This window comes from Thermobia domestica, chromosome 17 (genome assembly GCF_964235325.1).
Source record: "Thermobia domestica chromosome 17, izTheDome1.hap1.1, whole genome shotgun sequence".
Classification (NCBI taxonomy): Eukaryota; Metazoa; Arthropoda; class Insecta; order Zygentoma; family Lepismatidae; genus Thermobia; species Thermobia domestica.
Window position 1 is genome coordinate 134719420 of NC_137470.1, and position 26276 is coordinate 134745695.

General features: G+C 34.9%; 1 protein-coding gene across 1 annotated transcript in view; it reads right to left on the reverse strand.

The window, feature by feature from the left end:
• The window catches only part of LOC145673726 (uncharacterized), a 49043-nt gene that overhangs the window by 9795 nt on the left and 12972 nt on the right, over positions 1-26276 (reverse strand). Inside the window, exons 4-7 of the mRNA XM_081743439.1 lie at positions 13877-13988; positions 9044-9207; positions 5842-5994; positions 2333-2460 (exon numbers count right to left, since the gene is read on the reverse strand). Of these exons, the coding sequence (XP_081599565.1) occupies positions 2363-2460; positions 5842-5994; positions 9044-9207; positions 13877-13988 (527 nt within the window). The 3' untranslated portion in view covers positions 2333-2362. The remainder of the gene's footprint in view (positions 1-2332; positions 2461-5841; positions 5995-9043; positions 9208-13876; positions 13989-26276) is intronic.

The window sequence follows — 26276 nt, forward strand, 5'->3', positions numbered from 1 at the left end:
TATTATTATTATTATTATTATTATTATTATTATTAGTAGTAGTAGTAGTAGTAGTAGTAGTAGTAGTAGTAGTAGTAGTAGTAGTAATATTATTGGTATTCTGCTTTTCGGCAGGTCCTGGGACTAATGAGAATTTCTTTTTTTCTTAATTTTAGATTTGCACCTGGAAAAGTTTCTTCCACGTCTCTCGATCTTCAACTTCCTCTTTTAACTCCCAATATTTTCTCCTATCTTTCAAATCATCCATCAGTTGTATTCTTTTTCTTCCTATTCCTCGCTTTCCTTCCATCTTTCCTTCTATGACGGTATGAAGAAGAAAATTTCTTCACAAGACGTGTCCAACCCGATTGGCCTTCCTACGAAAGATAGTGGCTAGAAGCGCCCTCTTCTCTCCTACCTGTTTTTAAACATCATCGTTTGTTACTCTCTCTTTCCATTTTATCTTCTCCATCTTCCTCTAATACCACATTTCGAAGGTCTCTAAATATTTCTTCTCTAAATTCCGTAATGTCCAAGTCTCTGAATTCTACAGTCCAATGCTCCATGTATAGCACTTGACCAACTTCTTCCTAAGACCAATATTAAGCCTTCTAGTTAAGAGTGATCTTTTCTTGTTGAATGCTTCTTTGGCTATGAGAATTTTGGTGCAGTTAAGAGTATCTAGTCAAAATACTTCCCAGATACTTGAAATTGTCGACCTCTTCAAGTTCTCTTTGTTCTACTCTGAACCGTAAGGGTGCATTTCCACGGGATATTCTCATAACTTTCGATTTTTTAATGTTGATTTCCATTCCATATAGTTTCCCAGAGTCAACTATTTTGTCAATTATTTTTAAATATAGCTAAATTAATCTTATCACAGGACTTCAGTCATAGAAATTGGACACTCAACAAACAAGGGAACGTTTGGTGATAAGAAAAGGGAAAAATTGGAGTAGTTTGAGGGAAATTTTCTTACATAAACCTACGAACACTACTTCCACTAGGTGAGCTCCTATTTTGGTCTTCACTTTTCATGTTATCTGTTATTTTGCGAATCTCATAAACTCTTATTTACGTCTTGTTGAACTTCATGCTGAATTTGCTGTTGAGCACTCCTGCATTCAATTTAGATTTGCTTCTAAATTTTTCCTCCTTGTCTGCTAATAGGGCGAATCGCCCATATATCTAAGTATGCATGTTTTCTCTCCATGAAAAATTATTCTTAGTGTGTGAATGATCTTGATTTCTTTCAATCCATCTCCAGTGTCCAGATTGATCAAAATTAGTGGCAATCAGTGTCCTTACGTGATTCCTGTCTGAATTGTTCCTTCTTTTCTCTCTCATCCTTCTTCTCCTTCTACATCAATTGTTGCGTTCTGATTTCTTAGAATTAAGTATTATATAAAACGTTTGTTTCTTACGTTTTTCTTCATATTTATTTTACGAGGAAAAATCAGAAACTAAAGTTACAAGGCCGATATTTTTGCAGTTTTTCGTCTGTTGTAGAGGAATGAGGAGTGTGCGGTAATTTTACTATATGGAGTTGGCAACTATGCAGAGTTTCAGCCACCTGCCACCTATGGCGCTAGTTGTAGGTAAACACAAATGGTGACTTGTTCTGAAAACTGGTCTCGCAAGGAAGTTCTCTCAGTTATTCGATTTCTGTGGGCGAAACATGTAACCGCGGCCGAAATTCACCTGCAGCTGGTAGAGGTTTATGAGAAGACTGTAATACATAGTGCTCTAATGTCTCGTCAGCATGTCGCACAATCATGTTGAAAGTTTGTGGCTGGTAGAGAAAATGTCACCCACGAGGAATGCAGTGGCACATCACTACGCTGTTGAAGCAGTTTCGCTAGAGCATCATCGACCACCCTCCCTATAGTCCAGACCTCGCTGCAAGCGACTTTTACCTGTTCCCACACTTGAAAGAGCACCTAGGAGGCCGTTGCTTCGCTTCAGACGAGGAGGTGAAACGCTTCGTGACAACGTGACTGAACACACAAGGACAGTTTTTTTTTTTTTTTTTTTTACCAGGAGGCAATCTTCAAACTCATTCCACGATGCGACACGTGTCTCAACTGATATGGAAACTATGTCGAAAAATAAGCTACTGTATATACTATCTGTTGGCTGTATATGTTGTGAGAAATAATATATAAACGTTTCATTGTAGGCTTGGTAACCTCACTTTCTGATCACCCCTCGTAAAATCTTTACTACTTATTTATTTTACATTTTATACTATTTCAGAAACAAAATAAGAATAACAATAAAGTTGTTTCGATTGAGACAATAATAATTTAAAATGTAAAATATGAATCCAATAAGAATGTATGTATGTTCTTACAGGTCAGGCGAGACCTTCTGCATTGAAGGTTTAATCGCGATTTCGTCCTTGTCTGGAGGCAAACAGATGAAGGATGGCATCGGCTGCGTCGTGCTTCGCCTCTTTCTTTGTCTTGCCAGCGCCCCAACCTACAAAAAAAAAAAAAGTATTTTCAGGAAAAGGCTTGAACAACCAACAAAATAAACAGATAAACTATTTTAACTTTCCTAATTCTATTTGATTGGTTAAAATAAACATTGTGCTATTATTGAGACTCCTAAACTGTAAACAAATCATGCAATTCCTCATATGTCTAGTAAACACTTTCTTTCGTATTCTTTTTCTAAAACAATGTTCAATCTCAGTACATAATTTTTAATAATGCGAGTTATTTTCATTTCTGTGAATGGTGAAAGCTTGTCATATGTACACTCATATCCAAAATGATTGTCGCGTATCTATAACTGTTTTCTTGTAAGAATACAATTTGATAATGATTTTGCAGGGTACTTTTAATACTGATACTGTGTGTATAATCGGGAAATCTATATTTGTGCTCAAATTCATAGGAAAAGAATTATAAATACGAAAGTTAGAATGAGTAAAACAAAATGTTGCTAAATGGACAAGAAAGTTTTATTTTTGTTTTATTGTTCTTATTTACTGCTCTTTTGACATGAAATTTACCACATACATGTCTTTGCCAATTATACACATACTAACATTATAAGAAATACCGGGCGAATTCGTTATGAAATTATATTCCTACAACAACATATTTATAGACAAGTGACAATAATTTTGGACATGAGTGTACATTTTCTTTGTTTGAGAAGTATATTTATTTCTTTTTAGTCTTCGGTTTGTTCCTTCTTACAAGATTGTGTGTACTTATCATTGTTATGCTTTTCAGCAATGTTAGTTGATCTAAGCTGTTTGTGTTAATAGATTGGATTGGATTACATTTGAATGCAACGTACCTTTCAGCAGAGAGCCTATATGAGAAGTGGCCCTTGAGCTTAACGTGGAATCCGAATCACATGAGCTTGCAACGGGAATTTAACCCGGATCTCTCTCGGAAGACACGTAAGCTACGAGGAACATCGTTAATAAAGAACAAATATTGTATTCTTTCCATGTTCCTTCTTATCATGAAACATCCATTTGTGCTTTATGGTACTTTTGTCAATTTGTATGAAGATTGTATTAAGAAGAATGTTTAATGTATTGTACTATTGTGGACAAAAGTGCATTCCCATTTCGCCTGCAGAGTATGTGACCATGGTATTTCCATTGGTAGGAGAATCGCATCACCGACCAATTATTTCGTAAACATACACTTTCATTAATCATCCTTCTCTTTTAGTCTAAAGAATATAACCGTAGGACATAGAGTTAGAAATGTATTTTGACTATAAAAATGAACAATAGGCCTATGACTTTAGGACTCAAGCTTGCACGATAGTGCAATATCATCTCTGGAAAGATTCAGCTCCTCAGTTTCTCTATTTGTTGTCTGATGCACTATAGGCTAACTATTGTAGTATGTATCATAAATAGAGCAGATGGTATAATTTTTGAAAATCATTTGTTCAGTCTGTTTGTTAGAACATTCATCTTCAGAGACGAGATAGAGAAGAAAGAAAGATAGAATATATAAGATATATTTGATTAGTTAAACAGTAATAGTAATGAGAATGTAGAAAAGTCACTTTAGCACACAAATAAGAGAGTGGAATTTAAATATAAAGTTTTCAGAAAGCATCCTGGAGATGCACAAATGTGATTAAAGAACAAACGATCATGCCACTAGTAAAAATTGTTATCAAACTATCAAAGTAAACAAACGGTAGAATGGAAAATTTATGTAAATATACCTTAATTGATTTGAAAAACTATGCAAAGAAAACGGGATAAAAGCCCCATCTGCAAGACGTAGGCCTAACCGACAAGCGACGTTCGTCCGTTACCGCACATGGTAACTTTTGTACAGAAGAAATTTTTAAATATTGTCTTTTGCAATAGATAGCTAAAGTGATTGTAACGGTCGAGTTTGTTAATACAGTCAATTCGTTAACACTTTCACGGGTAATGATGACATTGGGACCTATCAATATTTGTTTTTCTACTCGTGAAACAAAGGTAGTAGAAATTATACACTCACTGTTCGATGGCAGCAACTATTCTCCAGCGGTTTAAATCTAACTGATAAAAATCTAGTGATTCTGGTGCGTGATCCCTTTTAGAATTTAGCAGAATTTATCTTACTGTTTCAAATAGGTACTGGATTCATATACGGAAGTTTAACCTTAATGAGTTTGGCAATGTGATTCCTTCGTAAAAAAATAAATAAATAAAATAAAATAAAGTTTTATGTTAATTTTTAATTTTCATAAGCTTTGATGGTGCAGCTCCCCAAAGATCTTACATTAGAGTGGAAGGCACTAACTCGGAATACAATCTCTTAATGTAAAATTTCATTACATATTGAAGGTATTCCAGACAGGGAATCCGCACACGGTTAGTGTTTGAGAATGCTATCCAGCAATGCACACAAGAGCATGTATGGTAATTACGCTGCTCTTTGTGTTTCCTAGATATTTAATTCCAACAATAAAAAATAAATCTTATACATATGTGGAATTACGTGTAACAAGGATTTTAGGAATGATCAAAAAATGGATCAAACGATTGCGATCTTGGCCAAGAATTTTGGGAATGATGCAATAAATGCATCAAAAGATTGGGATCTTGGAAAATAGTTAGTTTTTGGACGATCCTTAAATCAAGTTTTCGTATTTTCTACGGAATAAGTACATCATACTGAGTTAAGTGATAGTATGGGCTTGGCTACACTCGGTATAGTTCTCCAAATATAAGGCCTACAAGAACATTTTTTATTGAATGACAAATATTGGATTTTTTGAATCAGGGACCACAAAATTTTTGAACGGCCCCTAAATCGAGTTTTCGTAATTTTTACGGAATAAGCATATTATATTGAATTAAGTGATAGTTTGGGTTTGGCTACACTATAAGTAGTTCTCCAGATATAAGGCGTACAAGAAAATTTTTGATTTAAATATATTGGATCTTTTGATCTAAAAAGGTGTTTAAGATTTCTTCAGGGGGTTCTGCACCAGAAAACAACATATTGTTATCTCAATTTAATTGCTTTTGAACATCAAAAAATACCTTACGAATGAGGAATTGATTATAGTAAATGTAAGCAGGTCAAGGGATAAAATGCACCAAAATGCACGATTTGTGCTATCGTCACCGAAGTTTCTATCCACTGATTTATTTGTGAATAACATCAAATGAAAATCACTCCTTGACTACATATTTCCGTAATTTTAAGAAAATATGGTTTTCTTGAAGTTACATAAAATACACAAATTGTATTGCACAGATCGAACAATTTTGAGTAAAAATTTGGATAGGTGAAAACTTACCTTTTCTATTAACTATAACTGAAGTATAGTGCATTAGTACCACTCTAATATTTCAAAGTTTCAATGAATACATACCTACAGTTCCCATCGCTGTAACCTTGTATACAAAACGTGATCCACGCGCACCACTTCTAGCATACACAAGATCATACTTAGGGATAATTGCCTGCGTTATCAGTTCAAACAATACAGAAGCAGGATTCTTAGCTGCTATATTCACCCCAGCATCTAGTAACAACAAAAGATGTTATTATATATCACACAAATTTGATAACAGGCAATGCAAATATAATATTAAAATCTGTTATGATGAAACGTAATACCCAGAAGACATCACTTGATAATTGTAGGAACACCGAGAGGGTGATCATAAACCCGATATACTAGTGAAATGAAATGAATTTTTTGAGTTTTACGTCCCACGGTTACGCCGGTTAGGCTAAAGGAGACGGTGATGATGAGAGATGAATGAAATGGTGGAATGAAGAAAGTGGGAAGAAACGGGATAACCCCGAGAAAACCCACGCACACAGTGTTTGTCCACCACAAAGTTCACTTGGCGGGAGGAGGGTTTGAACCCAGGACCCCAAGCACCAGAGGCGAACGCTCCACCACTGAGCCGCCGCCGCCCCGATATACTAGTGGTTTTACAAACTTCGATAGTGGTGGTCCGGGTCTTTTTAAATTGGCGCCAAGATAGCCTCCCCCTATCACAGCACGAATAATTGAAATACACCATTCGAAAGCAAATCGTTTATACCATTTGTACCGAAAAAAGTTTTGTTTGTATCCTGATAGTTTTCGAGAAAGAGGGGATGACATTTGGGGACTATCTTGTACGCAAGATATGCGAGTAATGTGTACTTTTTCCATGTCCATTAATCAGTATTATGTGTTTATTCATGTGAATTTATATGTATTTAGAATTCTGGTTGTGCATATCCAAATTAAAAAGAAGAACTTTTCGGAAATAACTCAACGTTAGAATTGAATCGGCGAGTGGGAAAACAGTGTGAGACCAAAATAAGCTATTTTGAAGTCAAGGCAAAAATATCACTAAACATGTAGAACTACAAGTTGTGATGAAGAGCAGTACAATTTGCAAGACCTCGCACGTTATAGCAGAATGCTACAATGTCGACTGTACATTTGTGGCATTAACAAACGAAAGTTCTTTCTTCAAATATCTCAAAATGCGTTTTGTGGACTAGTAGTGTTTTTCCACTCACAGATTGAATTAAATTTTCTCTATTTCTGCCCTTTTCCGTAAGTAAATACCGTATTATTCAGCAATGGTCTACATGCTTTCGGCTATTGTCTATGAAAGCGGCAATCTTCTCGAGCCGCTAATGTGACAGATATAAACAGTTGGTTTCTTCAGTTGGTGTAAAGCTGAAACGTGGAAGGACGCAGTTTAGGTGAGTAAACATTTCATTTTTTTGTTTTTCTTTGTTTAAAATCATTTCTGTAAATCCAGTTTCTTTCTGAATTTGTACACACTATGTTATTCTTTTTACGGTATTTATTTACGGAAAAGGGCAGAAATAGAGAATAGGTGACAAGATAGCCCCCCGCCCCAAATGTCATCCCCTCTTTCTCGAAAACTATAAGGTTCCAAAAAAACTTGTTTCGGTAGAAACGGTAGAAGCGATTTGCTTTCGAATAGTGTATTTCAATTTTTTGTGCTGTGAAACGGGGAGGCTATCTTGACGCCAATATACCCCCCCCCCAGTTGACTTCTCAAGTAAGCCTATAAGGAAAATGGTACAAACGAAAATATTTTCGGTACAAACGGTACAAACGTAGTACAAACGAATGACCTAGTCATTGTTTCAATTTTCTAAAGTGGGGGGGAACTTGCCATACGTGAATGAAAATATATGTTACAGCGAAAAGAAGCAGGATGGTTACTTTATTCTTTTTGACATCATTACCTATTCGTTATAAGCTAACCTTACACATACAAAAGTAAGGTGTTACACGATGAAGATGCATATGATTGAATTGAGAAGTTGGTTCTAATGTATTAGAGTGGCTTAATTATCAAAGTAAAGTCAATTGTTTTGGAATAAGTTTTTGTATTTTTGCTGTAACAGACGCGCGTGTTACTGAGTATTAAAATACTAATGTATGGTTTTCGTGTTATATTTAGTTTAATGCTTTAATATTTTTCATCAGACTATTAGTAATACATCTTTATTTTAAGTAGTGGTAGAAAAATGTTATAGGTTAGCTAAATATTTACAAGAGCACTATAGAAAATTCTTTGTCTACGTTGATCCATTTGCTGAATCTAGTCCCAAGTTTGAAGCTGAAAAAATCTTTTTAACATTTGTCCAAGATTTGTGACGAAATGAACGGTTACTTGAATGAAAAGGAAGATAATGAACGAATGCAATACCCTTAAAAAATCTGGCAAAAAGTTTTAATATGAGCTGGGAATATACATTATTCGATGAACAAATTACCTGGTTGGTGAAGGACTAGTTATGGGCTAGTGTGAAAGAATTTTTAATAATAGTAATGATTGTTTTATGAAGTATTAGCTAAGGTATAGCACTACAAGAGTTCCATATATGGTAAGGGAATGTGAGGCGATGAAGTGTGGAGAGTGATAACGACTGTCTGTTGTTCAGGCAAAAGCAGCAGCACCGTAAAATAGAGGAAAGTGGAGGTACCATAGAAATATTTTTCGGAAATATGAACAACGTGCGGCAATCAAGATTGAAATTTCACGTGAGCGCTGTGCACAAAAATGTTCTCAGGGACTTCGTGACAACCTTCTCACTAAAATGAACGAACCACTTCGCAAGAAGCACTCCGACATAAGAAAACCCATTATTCGTTCCATATGGCGACCCTTGCAGGACATCGACAAAAATTGACGTGTTGATGGTGTACGACGCCTTCCACACACGGGTCAGAAGGTGATAGAGATGAAAAGTGATAACATTGCAGGAAGGTAAGAGGTGCTTTTCTATGCATAACCTCAGGTACGAACTATAAAAATGTTGCTATTACTTTTTATTCAGTCCTTGTATGTATCGCTAGAGAAAGATTTAACTGTGTTTACTACAAAATAATAAATACAAACACCGTGTACGTGAGTTCTCCCGTTTTCTTTCACTTTCGCCATTGCACTATTATCATCAGTCTCATAATCACCATCCCCCTTAGAATTGGTGTATAATTGTGGGACGTGAAACTCCAAAAAAATTAATATATATCAAGTTTGTAAAGTCAAACTTCCATTCACTATAGTGTAGCAAACACTTACCAGCATCTTCAAAATAAAGCACGAGCTGTTGAAGTCGTGCAGGTGCTCCATCTTCTGTGAATGCATTGTTTGTAGTAAAGGTTTGATAGGCCCAGCCTAGCTGCTGAGGTTCACACATAACATCTTGATATTCATAGACGTGCGATAATGGTGCCATATTAGCGCTGAAAAGCAAATCATAAGAAAATGAATAAATGCTATGGAAATAACGAAAACTTACTTAATTTGCAAATACTTTTTGTTCTTTTACTAGCTGAACCTGCGCTGTCTACTGAGCACTCGTTCTGTTATAACCATGAATCTTTTTCCCACTGTGCCTACTTACTCACACAAGCAAAGGATAAGAAACTCACAAAGAAAGTAATTGTTATGTATAGATGTTGGAGTGAGTTTGTAGCAAATTTGCAGAAGTAACACTATATCAAGTGGAAATGTTTTTTCTAATAAATCTATATCCGTCCGAGTACGCCTCACTGCGTCTCTTGAGGCCTTTGAAGTTACCAGTATGCAATAGGTTTTGCCATTCAGATTTAAACAAAGTGCCTGAAATGTCCGTCAACCCGCCATACATAACTTCTTTACTGGTTGTCTAACACCGTAGTTTCGGCCGGCAACAATGTTAATCTTATAGGCTCAAAATGGCCCCTAAAATGTTGGATAGAAAAATAACGACATGGTTTTTGAAGAACTGGACAATCTACATAAAATTTGGAATCGATCTGTGAAAACGGCACCTTTCTAGCACGTGTGGTTTTCGAGATCTTATTGTCGAAAGGATTGCGGACAAACATATAAACCTAGCATTTTAATATATAGACTCCGGGGGGCACTCTCAGAGCTCCGGGGGGCAGTGCCCCCTAAAAATATGTCTGGAAAAAACATAAATCTTCTTGTCATTCCTCAAATCTGAAAATGTCCCTTTAAAGATACAAGTGAAAAAAGTTTTGATAAAAATCTGCAAGTGGCACCATAAACAGGAAGTTTTTCCGATTATTTTTTCAATATCTCGCACCGCTTGCAAGATTTAAGCCTATTTCATGTTAGAGATTCTAATTCGTGTATGATCAGTGTTTTCTTTCTTCTTGCGTGAAGTATGTAATAAGAAAATACATTACAGACACTGTCAGTGATATATGGTGTTCATTGGGCAAAACACTCCAAGCAATGAAGATTAGTCTTAGACTGGAGAAATGGTTATCCTTCGTTTTTCATTATTATTTGACCGCAAAACAAACGACTGAGAGATATACTACTCCCGTATACAATTATGAGGTGTTGTTATGTATAACTCCTAGGATATGTTGCTTTCCTTTTTTTAAATTTCAACACTTCCAGTGTATCCGTAAAAAATATAATAAAGAAATAACGACTACGTTTTTTTAAATAGACAATCTACATAAAATTTGGAATCGGCAAGTGAAAACGGCACGTTTCTAGCACTTGGGTTTTTGAGATTTCATTGTTGAAAGGATTGGAGACAAACATATGAACCTAGCATTTTAATATATAGACGAGCTGAACCTGTGCTCTCTACTCAGCGCATCATTCTGTTATGACAGTGAATCTCCGTTTCACTGTACATGTTTCCTTACTCACACAAGTAAAGGATAGGAGACTCGGAAAAGAAGTGAATTGCTATGTATAGATGTTGGATTAAGTTTGTAGCAAATTTATAAAAGTAACACGATATCAAATGGAAATATTTTTTTCCTAATAAATCCATATCCGTCTGAGTACGCCTCATTGCGTCTCTTGAGGCCTTTCAAGTTACCACCATGCAATAGGTTTTGCCATTCAGATTTAAGCAAAGCGCCTGCAATGTCCGTCAACCCGACAAACGTAACTTCTCTACTGATGGCCTCCTAGTTTCGGCCTGCAACAATGTTAATCTTATGACCTCAAAATGGTCCCTAAAATGTTGAATAGAACAATAACGACACCTTTTTGAAATTTTGAATGAGAACTGGACAATCTACATAAAATTTGGAATCGATCTGTGTAAACGGCACGTTTCTAGCACTTGTGGTTTTCGAGATCACATTGTCAAAAGATTGAGGACGAATATATAATCCTAGCATTTGAATATGTACTAGCTGAACCTGCGCTCTCTACACAGCACATCATTCACATATGAGCATGAATCTCCTTATCATTCCTCACATCTGCGCATGTCCCTTTACAGACACAAGTGAAAGACGTCTTGATAAATATCAGAAAGAAAACCCGTAAAGGTGAGATTTTTTGGATTACTTTTTGAATATCTCGCACCATTTGCAAGATTTGAGCCTACTTCCGGTTGGAGTTTTTAATTCATGTATGATCAGTGTTTTCTTTCTTCTTGTATGTAATATGTAACAAGCAAATACATTACACACACAATTAATTATAATGTCAGTGATATATGGTGTTCATTGAGCAAAACACTTCAAACAACAAAGATTCAACTTACTGTTAGACTGGAGAAATGGCTATCCTTCGTTTTTCATTATCACTTGGCCATGAAACAAATGCCTGAGAGGTACCCAACCCCTGTATACAATCATGTGGTGTTGGAATGCATAGTGTGTAAGATATGATGATTTAGTTTTTTTTTAATTTCAACACTTCCAGTGTACCCGTAAAAATGTAATAAAGAAATAATGGCCATGTTTTTAAATATTCAATTAGAACTGGACAATCTACACAAAATTTGCAATCGATCAGTGAAAACGTCATCTTTCTGGAGTCTTTAGTTTCCGAAATCTGTATGTCGAAAGGATTGACCCCAAATATATAAACGCCCACAAACGTATAGTTTAAAAGAACTCTAAAGATGGCAGCAGAATTCATTTGCATTGATTTTGGGAAAGGCTTAATAAAATACAAACACTTTGAACAATATTTAAAAAAAACTTTATATGAAAAAGGTCTACTGAAATAATTTATTTAAAGTACACATAATTTAAAATATTTGTTTCTGTTAAACGTGAAATCACAAATAACCGTAAATCAAAGGTTTGAAATCATAGGTTATAGGTTGGAGCTCAGGCGCTTTTGTTGCTATTGTAGCATTTTAATAGATAGACTACCTGAATCTGCGTTCTCTACACAGCGCATCATTCACATACGAGCATGAATCTCTTTGTTAATTCTTACAACATTTGTACGTGTCCCTTTACAGACACAAGTGAAAGAGGTCTTGATAAAAATCGACAAAAGGTACCTTAAAGGGGAATTTTTTGATTATTTTTCAATATCTCGCACCGTTTGCAAGATCGAACGTACTTCCGGTTGGAGTTTCTATTTCATGTATGATCAGTGTTTTCTTTTCATTCTTCTTGCATGCAGTATGTAATAAGCAACTCTATTATATGGACAATTAATTACACTGTCAGTGATATATGGTGTTCATTGGGAAAACACTGCAAACAATAAAGATTCCTCTTAGCCTGGAGAAATGGTTATCTTTCGTTTTTCATCATCATTTCACCATTAAACAAACTCCTGAGATATATTCAGCCCCTGTGTACAAGTATATTGTGTTGGAATGTATAACTCGTAGGATATGATGCTTTACTTCTTTAAAATTTCAACACTTCCACTGTACCCCTAAAAAATATAATAAAGAAATAAATTAAAAGATGTATAATTTCTCATACTTCTGCCACCACTATATAACTATTTTTCTAAAGAACACTAACGTGTTTTCTGGATGACAAGTAGAATTATATAATACTACGTGTCCATAGAAATATTTTCATACTTTAAAGTGGTATTACGTTGTTAGGGATAATTGTATTTAAATGAAATTGGTCGCATTTGAAAGAAACAATCAAATATTTTGGTGCATGTCAACAACGGATAACAATAGATAACAATGTACAACAATGTGAGTAATGGACGGAATCAAACACAGAAAAATAAATCCAGTCATGTTTACTTTGTTATTAGTCGATATTGGTTCATTGTTGAATATTTAGCAGGCGGTTGCTGTTTCTGCTGGAAGTCACTTGGGAAGATTTGATCTTTCTGTACTGTTTTGCCGTAATGTGCTAACGTAAATTTATTTTCTTTCGTTGTGTTGTGTTGTTATTAAAGAATAAATTTTAAGAAGTTACGGCGATCCCACAAGGATGAAGTGGGTATATTTTGGATTATCGCAGTACGCATAGTCTGATGCAGGTTCAGCGTGCTTTTAGGCTCCTACATACACCTCAATTTTGAAGTGGTACCTAATTTTGTGGATCGTGGCTGCATATGTCATCAAAGAAAAGGCCATTCAGGGAGACTATCTGTCAATGCGAGAATTGTGAAACAAGTGGCCGCCGAGATCGCTTGACTTAGCGGGCTGTGACTCCTTTTTCTGGAGTTACGTAAAGGATTGTGTCTATGTATTCCCATTGCCTCAAAACCTACAAGAAGTGCAAGTTCGTGTTAGTGCTGCCACCCAGTCCATTTCATCAGATATGTTGAAGCGTGTGTGGTGTGAATGGGAATATCATCTTGATGTCTGCTTCGCCACTCGTGGGGCTCACATTCAATGTCTATGAGGTATAGTAAAAATATTTGAGCTTTTCTCTCAAATGTGGCCAATTTCATTTAAATACAATTATCCAAACCGACGTAGTACCACTTTAAAATAGGTATGACAGTATTTTTAATAAAACAATACGGTTGTTTCTTTGCTTTGTCTTTATTTGTATTTTGAAAGTGTACTATACTTCTTGTATCTTTTGTAAAGAAAACGTTACCAGCTCCATAAACAAAATTTAGTATAAAAGTGAAGTACATCCGATCTAGGAAATAATGATTAAGGTTAAAAGAACCTTATATAATATGAACATAAGTACTTACATGCCAGATGCGTCCTGTTCTGTAGGAGGTGCTAAACGAACCTCCTGCATAGCGAGCCATGTGGCTGCTGCATTCTGTCGAGCCTCTTTCTTGCTGTTTCCAAAACCACAAGCTATAAAAATTGTATGTTCCAAAAAAAAAACTGTCAGCAACATAAATAATATAAACTGTTTGAGCTTTCATAATTCTGTTTAACTGGCTAAAATGAACATTAAACTTTTATTGAAAGACGACTCCCAGAAATGTATATGAATCATGTAGTTATTCACTCTGACCCACTGTGACCAACTCTGACCCACCAAAAGCCATCGTTATCAACTATGACCCATGATCCACATCCTTTTCTCCACTGACGAAAGAGTTTACACTTGTAATGAAACAAGGCTGTGAAGTTATCACTAACCGAAGTTTGAATTTCTATGGTCAATCTCTCAAGCACCGCTCTGTTACAGTAACGGTGGATCTGACCTTTACGATATACAATGGTAAAGTGTTCGTTGTGGGCATATTACGATTAATTTCAATTTAATTATCGTATATAATTATTTCCTTGTTCAATTACTCATACTTTTCAGTGGAAATTGGATGAAATTTGAAAATCTTAAATCAAGGTAAAATAGAACAACGTAAAGGTGTAAAAATTTCCCTTTAATGAAGCATACCATACAAACTTAAAATTTCCATGTAATTAAGCTTACAGTACAAATTTTATGTCTATTTTTCTCAAAACATTATGGCTTGATTGCCTTGTTGTCTGAAGCTTCATATAATAAACACAAGCTTCAGTGATTACTATAATAGAAAGTAGTGGGTATAAAATGCAAAGAACTGTAGTTTTAGTTTCTCAATTTGTTTGTCAACTAATATCGATCGTTTTCGATTATTTTTACAAATCAACCCACTACTAATTTCCCGTATATAGAAAGTGCCCCCCATAAAAGAGAGCTTTTTGGGGAAAAAGTGCTGGGTACGTTATGTTTACTTTATAATAAAGAGTTAATATTCTGAGTTTCAGCTCCCTAAGTTGAACGACTTGTGAGATACTCAGTTTTCGGACCCCCATTTCCCCTTAGGATATGTATTATAATGAAAGAGATTTGATAACACCTCAGTTGGTATTGGTGCCTAACTATATACCAAAATCGTTTCAATTGACTTCGCAATTTGGCTATGATGATCAGGTACACATACTTAGGTTCAATTTTTTTTTGTATAATAATTCATGTACAAGAGGTAACTCGATTTTTTTTTCGATAGTTAGCTTCTCTACAAACTTACAGACTGTGTTTCAAAATCCAAATAGTAAGTCCTATTGCTGTTACTACAATTGCAAATATCAATATCTAAAAGTACCTAAGTAGTTTTTTTAAACTTACGTATATTCACCTCATGTAAGTAAACATAAAGATATGAGAAAGAAAGAAAAATGGAGGCCATAAAAGTAAAACGCAGACAAATTCACCAGTGTTCAGAAGATGGTATCTACAATGCACTGAGTGCATTGGGTCGGTGAGTCCGAGTGAGTCAGTGGGTCGGTGGGTGAGAGTGGATCTTGGTGGGTGGTGAGTCATAGTCGGTCACGTCCTGTTGATCCACGACCCACTGACCTAGTTACAAATCTTGACTCACTAAACCCACCGACTCACTGACCCACACCATCAGGGCCGGCCTTAAGCCGATTGGACCGATTGCTCCAAATCGGGCCCCACGCCTAGTGCCGTCTACTCTACTCACCAGTGCTGTTTTAACAGTATATTAGGCCCCAGAGCAAAAAGTGTGATGTGATCCCTATGACTAAATTTTGCTCCTAATACATGCTATTCTGCGAGGCCCCCAACCAAGTGGCTATGGTACCGTTAAGATTTCTCTGGTACTCTAGGTCTTCAAATACACATAAAGAGATATACAAATAAAGTTACATCCATAAACTCCACAAGAGAGGGTATGGCCTCTCCCTAACAAATAAATGAATAGTTTGTATCAAGTTTCCAAGCATAAGCAGATATTTTCTGAATTTAATGCTGCAGTAGTTTCTTTAGTTTTTTACGTTTACAACTTATGTTGTAAAAATAGATATTATGTAAAAATAGATATTATGCACACCCCAACATCACTAACACTCCCCCAAATTTAATTACACACACCCCTGGTCGTAAAAATTTTATTTCCTTCGAGTTTATGTATAAATGTATATCATTATTATGGGTGCACATCCTCTTTTATTTTGAACACCCAACAAAGTAAAAGTTCCTGGCGTTCTTACTGATTATGTCATGAAATACTACTACCGTGAATATCGAGATGGTATCAAATAAATCAGCCTCAGTACGACTTCTTTGCATGCCCTTTCTCTAATTATTACTATATTAAAAATACAAAACTAGAGGACCATGCCCTCTCCTGCGAAAAATCCCGTGGATGTATTTTTCTTAATCAAGTCAGGAAAACCGAATGTATACTAGTGCTAACTGAATAGGTGGCTGCTTATTAAGGTTTGTCTTCTAATTCCAATAATCCAATGGAAAATATTTCATCCATCTTCCATCAGTTCTTTAAGGTTTGCGATCGTCTCATCACCATTTCATTTTGTCTGCAGTCGATAGCGATTTCAAGCTCATTATACCTTTCAGAAGTAGCTACCTACGAAGTTATTAGCGTACACTAGATTTTCCTGACTTAAATTATTTTTAAAAAGATGCAGCTGTTAAGAAATCTTTGAATCAACGAGTTCATATCAATGTGCATTTCATTATGTCTTACAAATATAAAGTTATGGATGTATAGACTTCACCATTGTATTTCTCGTAAAATTCTAGCCCAATTTGATGTATTATATGACCCCCATTCCTATTTAAAAATGTCGAACGAAATGCAAGATTGCCGACTTCAAGATGGCTGCCGTGATAAGAATACCCTCATATAGATATCTATTTCCTTTTGATAGATATTTGATAGATATCGATATAGAAGGCTACTTCCTTTTGATATATAATATAGGGCTTCCATTGTTCCTAAATTTGATATTGAATATTGTTAGTTAGTCATAAATGTTATTGGAAAGATGCGAAGTCATTGTCTTTACCTCAGCATGCACTAAGGATGCTTTTAAGCTAATAGGAAAACGAGAAATATTTTCGGGAATGCAATATTGTAACATGACAAAAAATTAATTGGTGTAAAGAACAGATATAGTATCAATACTTTATAAATTATTCATATTTTTAATTAAAAGAAATAAGATTTAAATCCTAGACATGCTGTAGGTCGTTCACGTGCCTTCAGAACAATTAAAAGAGATCATGTTGTAACCTAAAAATTATGCGCACATAGAACATTTCTTCTAATAAGAAATAAGGCCTATCTGCTGACTTAATAACATAAACACTTCCTACTTGGAGCAATCAGGATATTCTTGCAGTGTTAAGAGGCTTCATTCCGGCGAAATTAAAACACCGCTAATTTTACAGTAATTATGTGATATCTTCAAATAGATAAAAGATAATCGAAATGTGGAACAAGAGCGCCCTAGAAAATATCATTTTACATGAGATATCGTTATCATGTCCCACTTATCTGCTTTCGATTTCTGGCCATTTTGAAAATCGACATTTATTTTCAATTCTAAACGGTTGCAAACGGAAAGCCACTAGGTGAGTTGTGATAACGGTACCTCACACAGAATAATATTGTCTAGGGTGCTCTTGTTCCGCATTTCAATTATCTTTTATTTATTTGAAGATATCACAAAATTACTGTAAAATTAGCGGAATTTTAATTTCGCCGGGATGAGGCCTCTTAAGGTAAGCAGAAGAATAATGACACCAACAAAAACTAAGAAGAGAAGTTGGGTGGACTAAATTAATAAAAAGTTCGAGAAAGTGTACTAGTGACCAAAGAAGAGGCAAGATCTACTCCACCATGCTCGCAGAATGAATTTGGTGAGTACAGAGCTAGTCCATGGCTTGATAAACGCATTACTTATATTCGACCATAATTGCTAATATTTTCTTCTGTTAAAGTTCCACTTCTTGATTTAAGTATGATTGAACATTGTCCAAAAGATAGGCAAAATGTCACAGCACCAGTTTTGCATATTTAACTAAATCTGATGCCTCGAGTTTCATTTGTCATTACCAATTAGGTAAAATATCTGCATTATCTAAGTTTAGTGTAAAGTTCATTAAAAGCATATGCTCAATTCTAAGCCATATATGGGTATATGCATGGTGTCAGCGTCAGGGTTTCGATTCCAATTAGACACACGACCATTTTAACTGTAAAACACCAGTAACCTATTTGTCGCAGTCTGAAAAACAGTACTTTACTTGCTATACTTTCTCAAAGCGTTACAAAAGGTCACAAGATCTCAGATGCACTATCTCACAAGGCACATGTGAAATGTCAGAAAGTATAAGTAAAATGACCCAAATGTATTATGCGCAATACTAAATTGTAATTTCACGTTCTTAAAACCTGGGAAGTTCGTAGTTCCCGAAGAGTCTGCCATTCATCTGGTAAGACCATTTGTGTAACGTCACTTCAGCAGCCATCTAGTCTTGTCTCCAGATGGCGTTAGCTCGGCCACCAATTATATTATACCAATCTTTATTTCTAACACGATAGACTACTTGTACGACAATTTTTGTTTAATCTAGGGAAAGGTGCGCCATCTATCTTGATATGCCCTTACAACTTTTAAACTAAAGGACAAAAAAAGTTGAAATTTTGTATCATGTAAATATTGGCAGAGAATATTCTTTGCCATACTCTACGATACCACAAGGTTAACAGTGTTGAAAACCCAACATAACGATATATTTTTCAAACTGCACTACATCAGATTATTACATATCTCAAATTTACTTTAAAACGAAAACATACAATATCACACGTGCCATGCAGGGTTGCGAACTAAGGACGCTTCAGTATCACAAACATCCAAATTTTGGTGAGGTCTACAGCAGTAGTAACACAAATGAGGCAGACAGGACAACGCAATCCAAAGTAATTTAATGTCTAATACAATAATCGTGATATAACGAATTTCGAATGAATACGAAAAAGTTAGAAAAGGTTGAATATTTGACTTTTTCAAAAGCCTTTAATTCGAGAAACTGCTTAGATAAGTACTGCACCCAATTCCATATATGTTTTTTGATAGACGTTAAGATCAGAATGCCGTTTACTGCAATTTGATATCTCAAATCGTTCTCAAGAAACCGTAAAATAATTAAAGTTTGCAACACTGCTTGTAAATATGTAATTTCAAGAACTTATTGTAAGTATACCTATCGAAAAGTATTGTTGTAATGTTATAATAGTAAGGTAAATCAAAAATTGTTTTAAAACGTTCCCACAAATATGTCATTTTAAGCAATATATCAAATTTAATATTTTTTCATATCTTCGGTATAGTTTGAGATATCAATTTTCTGTAAATTGTACTATAATCTTTATATATATTGAAAAGAATGTACGTAATTCGATGTAATACTTATCTCAGAACTTTTTCAAAATATGGACCTTTGAGAAAAGTTAAATTTTCATTTTCTTCTAGCTTCATTTCTAGTTGATCGAAATACCTTATACGAAGATAAATAATATTTGGCATTGCTATACTTTAGATATAGATTACCCCGTAAGTCGCACTTGCGTTGTTACCGTAGTAGAACCCCTCAAAATTTGGTCGATTTTCGATGTTTGTGATGCTGTAACGTCCTTAGTTTCCAATTCCATACGAGAGGTATAGCATTCTATGTTTTCGTATTACGTGTAATAACCTGACCTAGTGCCATTTGAAAAACTACTTCTTTATGTTGAGTTGGCAACATTGTTAGTGTGGTGGTATTAAGGAATATGTCAAAGAATGTCTCCCTACCGATATTTGAATGATCGGAAAATTTCAACATGATTTGTCTATTAGTTCCAAACTTAGAAAAACGTGTTAAGAAAAATGGTCCACTCTATGTATACAGGTTGTAACAAAAAGTACGGCAAAATTTCATGGATGGATTCCCTATGGGTAGACAGGTAAAAAGTTCATATGACAATATATTGGGAAATGCATAGTTACAGAGTTAGGACCATTGAGCCACCTGATGGTGTGAAATAGTCACATTCTAAATTTCCCTCAATGACTTAATTTAAATTTCAATATTTCGGCTCGTAATTGAGTAAGAAAATAATTTTGGTATGGTGCTACATAAGGTTATGGCATAGTTAAATTCTACGAACTTAAACATTTAAGCTAAAACCAAGACTTACAATACAACATTTGTTATTCAGTGTTGCAAACTAAGGACGTTACAGTATCACAAACATTCAAATGTTGGTGTCGTCTATACTAGTAATAATGTGATACAGACAGGGCTATGCATATCCAAAGCACTTTAATATTTAGTGCTATGATCGTAATACGACAGATTTCTAAAGAATAGGGACAAAGATACAAGGCATTGAAATTTAAACTCTTTATTAAAAACTTTTATTTCGAAAAACTGCTTAGTGAAATATCTCATCCAGTTTCATAAATGACTTTGAATTGATGTGAGGATCTATAACATTAAAGGATAACTCATTTATTATTAGTTAAAAAAATAACTTTCTAAGTAAACCTCGTACAAAGACAGCTCTGAGAAATTTCTCGTCGCAAACAGACAAAAGTGTATATGTATGTGTGTGTCTTTGCGATACAGAAAATCCTTTCGCTTCTACAAATATGGTTATAAAATTTACTCCCTCTGCATTCTTAACCATAGTGCTTCATGGCTATTTTTAACTATTACTGTACGTTATCCATTGCGTGGTGTTGGTGGCTAGGAGCACCTGAGTGAGAAGGGACTGGCCACAGTGAATTCAGTCTGTGATGGAAGACGGTGAAAGAAGTTCGTTAAGACAATGTTGTTGACGTCTCAATGAAGGAAATTCTTAAATTGTCATTTCAAATAATTTAAAAACAGTGAAACCAAATTCATCAAGTACAATGAAGCTCACCGAAAGTGCAGTGTTTTTTAACTCAAAACATAGGCTGGACACGGACAATTAGAGAGATAAGTATAGCAAAAATAGGGATTTTCCCTCTAAGAAGATACTTACGCGAACGGGAATCGCGAGTTCTAAAGGGCCTCAATTAAATATAAAATCGAACGATTAGAATACAAATAATTGCTATAAATGTTTAGTGATGTCTAATCGAAACGTATATATAAATTCCTAGTTATGCATGATATCTTTGTATTTCTTTGATTTCCTGTTTGCATGAAATCGAAGCGTTTTAAGTAAGCGAGTAACTGCAAGTTCCGTTCATAAGTGTAATTAAATACGTAGTGTTAACGTTGTAAATACAGCTTAATATTGTGCCCTTACACAGGGTTACACAAGCACCCTTCATTCTGGTCTCCGAATTCTGGGTTTAGTAGGTTGGAAGTGATGGTTGTGACAGGTTAACTTTGTGGGTGCCACTAGATGTATTTGTGCGAGGGTCCGGTATGCAATAAAGAAGTACTATTGCATGGTGGATCCGGGCGGGGTGTAGCTTGGGGGACCCGCAAGGTAAACAATAGTGCAAGGCTGTTATGATGGTAATGTTCCTAACCACTAAAGTCAAAACAAGTATCGGTACAAAAGCACTATATTATCACTCACCCACCCGCCTACAGTTTAATAGTAAAGTAGCGGAATGCATCAGTGTGTAGTAACCAAAATACCGCCACAAAATGGCGCCCGAACAGGGACTTATGTAAACTTTAGTTACATACATTGTGTTTATGTGTAGCTTTGTGTGGGGTAAATATTGAGTTGGTTTAGTATGCACTAATGGTATTTTAATTATTAGTATTGTTTTCTCATAATTGTGTGTATTTAAATCGTCAACATGTCTGAGAGTGAAAATCTTAATTTATAAACATTGCTTCATTCAATTACAGAATTGTCAGTGAATTTAATCAAAAACTTGAAAAATCAAAGGCAGATTTGACAGAAAAATTTGGAAGATCTAACGCGGAATTACACGATAGGTTAGATAGAATTACCGAAGAAAATAAAGTCGATTTCGTTGCTATTAATAAGAAAGTTACTGAAGAGATAGATAATTTACGTGCTGACTTTGAGGAAAAGTTGCAAATCGAGGTAGGTAAAGTGAAACGTTCTTGCGAAGAAAATTTTGCGAAATATACAGAACAAATATAATCCGAAATCAATAAATGTAACGTAGAATTAGAGTCTGTTGCCGAAAAGTTAAACGTTACGGAAAAACAAAACGAAGAGTTTTCAAAATGTATGAACGCTTTTGATGACTTTTTAATTGCGCTTAATCAAAGACAAAATAAGTGTGAGAAGAAAATAGGTACATTGAATGGTCAACTAGAATCTTTAGAAAATCGGGTAGATCGTGTGCATTGTGAACTAGTAGAAAAGACGGATAAATGTGAAAATTGGATGTCAAAATTTCAGGAGGTAGCTGAATCTAGTATTACCGCATGCGAAACTACGGTAATATCGCAGAAATCAGTGCAAGAAACACAGTCTGATATTAGTAGCAGTGTTGAGGCTATTGCTAACGATGTAGAACAAATGAAACAGTCTCTTGTAGGAAGTCAGGCAAAAAACTTTCCACATTCTAATCACGTTTTTCCGAATGTTCGAGTCAAAAAAGCAATAGACGATCGCGATGACCAATTTACGCGTAGAGGTACTTCAGTGTATTCTGATTCTGGAAGTAGTACTCTTCAATCTAGTAGTTCTAAAGAGCAAGGTAAATCACGTTCTTTCAAAAACCGTTGGAAAAGAAAAAAAATAGAATTAGATAGGGAAGTTTCTGTGAACCTTAGAGATTTAGAAGGATTTGAAAAGTTTTCAGGTCATGGCAACGTACTTACCGCGACTGCGTTTTTGAAAAAGTTCAAAGATTAGGCTTCAATTATGAATATTCCAAGTAGCCAATACTTAGTCATTATAAAGTTTTTACTTACGGGATCCGCGTACAATTGATATATTAACAATTGTTATTCTTTCGATACGCTCAAAAAGTTTAAGAAGAAATTTAAGGCTGAATTTGAAAATGAACAAGTGCAAGCAAGTAAGTTAATGGTGCTTCAAAATAAACCGTATGATTGGAAAGCAGACGGAAGTGTATACAACTTTGTCTCCTATAGATGCAATAAAATACAGGAAATCAATCCTGATATTAGAGAACCACTTGCTATCAGTATGGTGCTGAATTTAATTCCACCTTATTTCAGACGTCAACTCACTACTCTTACCACTTTAACTTTGTCGACCGTGTTACAAGTTATTCAGAAACTGGAAGCCATTCCTAGATCTGATACTAGAGGGGGATCTAACTATAAGTTCTCGAAAATTAGCCATGTGACATCCACTAATAGTAATTTCAATGAGAATCAAAACAAACGTAAGAATAATGGAAACGGTAATAAATTTTCACACGAAGATGCCCAGCAAAATAAAAATAACAAGCGAAGACGTGGTTTTAAGAAAAACAAACGCAAAAACTATAATAATAATAATGATGAAGTGCATTCTGATGCGCATTCTTGCAGTTGTAGTCAGGAAATTCCACCTAGAGTGAATTCCCCAGTGGGTAATCAGTTTTATCACTCCTCAAATGGAAACAACCAACCTCTAAATATGAATGGTAATGCTGGAATGCATTCTCCTAATGGCCAAATGCCTGGAAATTCTCCTGGTTTTCGAAAATTTGTAAATCAAGGAAATTTTAGGTCTCCAGGACCTCTATTTTAAATTCTACTTCTTTTAATTCAAACGGACAAGTTCGTTTTCCGCACCCAAACTAAATTTTCCCTGCGTGGAGGGTGCTCATCACAGAGAAGTTAGTAAAAGTTCTGGTAATAACGTAAATGCATTCACTAATGGTTGTCATACTGTGTATGTTACTATTGAAAGGAAACTTTTAAATGTTGTACAATGGGATAGTGATGAAAGTTCATCCGAGGATGAAGGGAAAAGTACTAGAAATTGTAAACAACTTGTTTCATCACAGGCTACTGCAGAAATAAGGGTAACAATATTCAATGAAGAATTTTACGCTTTGTGTGACTCTGGAGCATCTGCTAGCCTGCTTAGCTTTAAATTGTGGAAATCTACTTCTGCCATTGTTTCTAATGCTCAATTAAAAACCTTATCCCGTATTGTACTTGTTGATTATTCTGGCAAAAGAATGAAATCAGTAAAAGGTGAAGTTATGTTCTGTTTAGAAATAAGACGTAAGGTTTCTGGTTGTAAATTATTTAAATTGTCCTTGTTTATTAGGCCGAAACTTTCTTACCTTAGCAAATGCAAAGATAAATTTTGCTGAGAAAATCGTTTTGTTAGGCCACGGCCAGAGTGTCGTTAGGGTACCTATGAAAAAGGGAATTGAGAGAATCGATTGTAATTCGCCTTCTTCTGGGAATAGTAACCAAGTTAAAAGTTTGACAAGGCAAAAGGGAGAAGGTCAGGAGTTTGAGTTAGTAAACAATGTAAGTCATTAATTTTGATGATTCAGAAATTTCTTGTGAAAGTCAGTCTGAAGATGTTAGCCACCCTTTAGAAAGTAAATGCCCCGTAGTAAAGAATTTGCTTAAGCAAAAACAACAAAGTATGACTGAATCGTTAAACGAAATTAATGAAAGGCATAAAATATATGAGAAATTACTTGAAAGATACCAAAATCCAGTTGTAAATAATGAACCTTTGAAAGAATTAAATTTCGATTTAGTACAGGAATCAAAATTTTTGTATGAGTTGTATGGAAAACAGATTAGCGATATTGAAAGTGAAATAAAAGAATCTCATGGTATGTACAAAATCAATTTTCTAAATCAAACCAGTCCAGGAGTTGTAGTAGAAAATAATAGTCCAGAAACTGAACATTTTCCTTCTGTATGTGACATTAAAGAAAAGGTAAATGAAATTGTTGATCTTGATGACCAACAAAAACAACAATTTTATAATTTGTTAATTAAACATAGATGTGTGTTCAGTGATATGCCAGGTAAATGTAATCGTTTCGAATACACTATTGAAGTTGACACTGACAACCCTATTGTTAAGGGGCAATATCCCTTACCATTTAAATTTAAAGATAACAGAAAAACAAATAAAAGAATGGCTTGAAAACGGAGTTGTAGAAGAGTGTGTGTCTATTCACGCTCATCCGTTATGTGTAGCAAAAAAGAATACATCAAAACTACGTACCGTAGTCGATTTGACCTATTTGAATAAGCATGTAAAACTTAAACAGTTAAAAGTAAAAAAAAATGATGACCTGTTGTTAAAATTTCAAGGTGTTCAATTTGTTAGTTTCCTTCATTTTGTTGGATCCTACTTACAAGTCAGTCTTTCTGATAAATGTAGATCTTACACAGCCTTTTACTGGAACGGCAAAATGTATCAATTTACACGTGTTCTTTTTGGATACTTAAATGGGTCTGTAGCTTTTATGACTTGTTTACAAACAGTGCTAGGTTCCGGATTGTATGATTAACTGGTTTGTTATGTCGATGACGTTTCAGTACCAACCATGTCTTTCGAAAAGCAAATTTGTTTGTTAGATGAAATATTTACTAAAGTACATGAAGCAGGAATGACGTTGAATCTTAGAAAATGTTCATTTTGTAACACAAAATTTAATTTTTTGGGTTTTAATGTAAATTCTGAAGGCATAACAAAAGATTCATCGTACGTACAATGTATAAAGGATCATCCACGACCTAGAAATCTGAAAGAATTACAACGAGTACTTGGTTTGTTTCAATGGTGTTCAAAATTTGCCAGTAACTTTGCACATAAAGCCGAAGCTTTGTTTGCTCTTTTGAGAATGAAAAAATGGATATAGAATGATGAGTGTGAAATTAGTTTTCAACAATTAAAACATGATTTAGCTCAAGAAGTATTGTTAGCTCATCCACGTTTATATCTTGATTTTTGTATCATCACAGATTGTAGTTCAGTGGCTTTAGGGAATATTTTGTTTCAGGAAATTAATGGGGAACGCTATATTCTTGGGTTTCATAGTACAACTTTAAAACAAGCTGAAAAGAATTACACAACGACCGAAAAAGAGGCTTTATCAATTGTTGTCGCTTTAAGAAAATGGGGTTAATTGTTGTATGGTAGACATATAAAAATTTACACCGATCACCATTCTTTAGTATAACTCCATAACATAAGAAATTGGGATTCACGTTTAGCAAGATGAAGCATTGAAATTCAAGAATTCGAGGTAGAAATAATTTATATTAAGGCTAAAGATATTCAGGCGAATGATGCTCTCTCACGGGTAATGTTACAAACAAAAGTTGAACAACATGAAATTAATAAATATGAGGTTTTGCCATCATGTTTCGGAACTCTCACTGTCGAAGAATTGAGAATCAAGGAA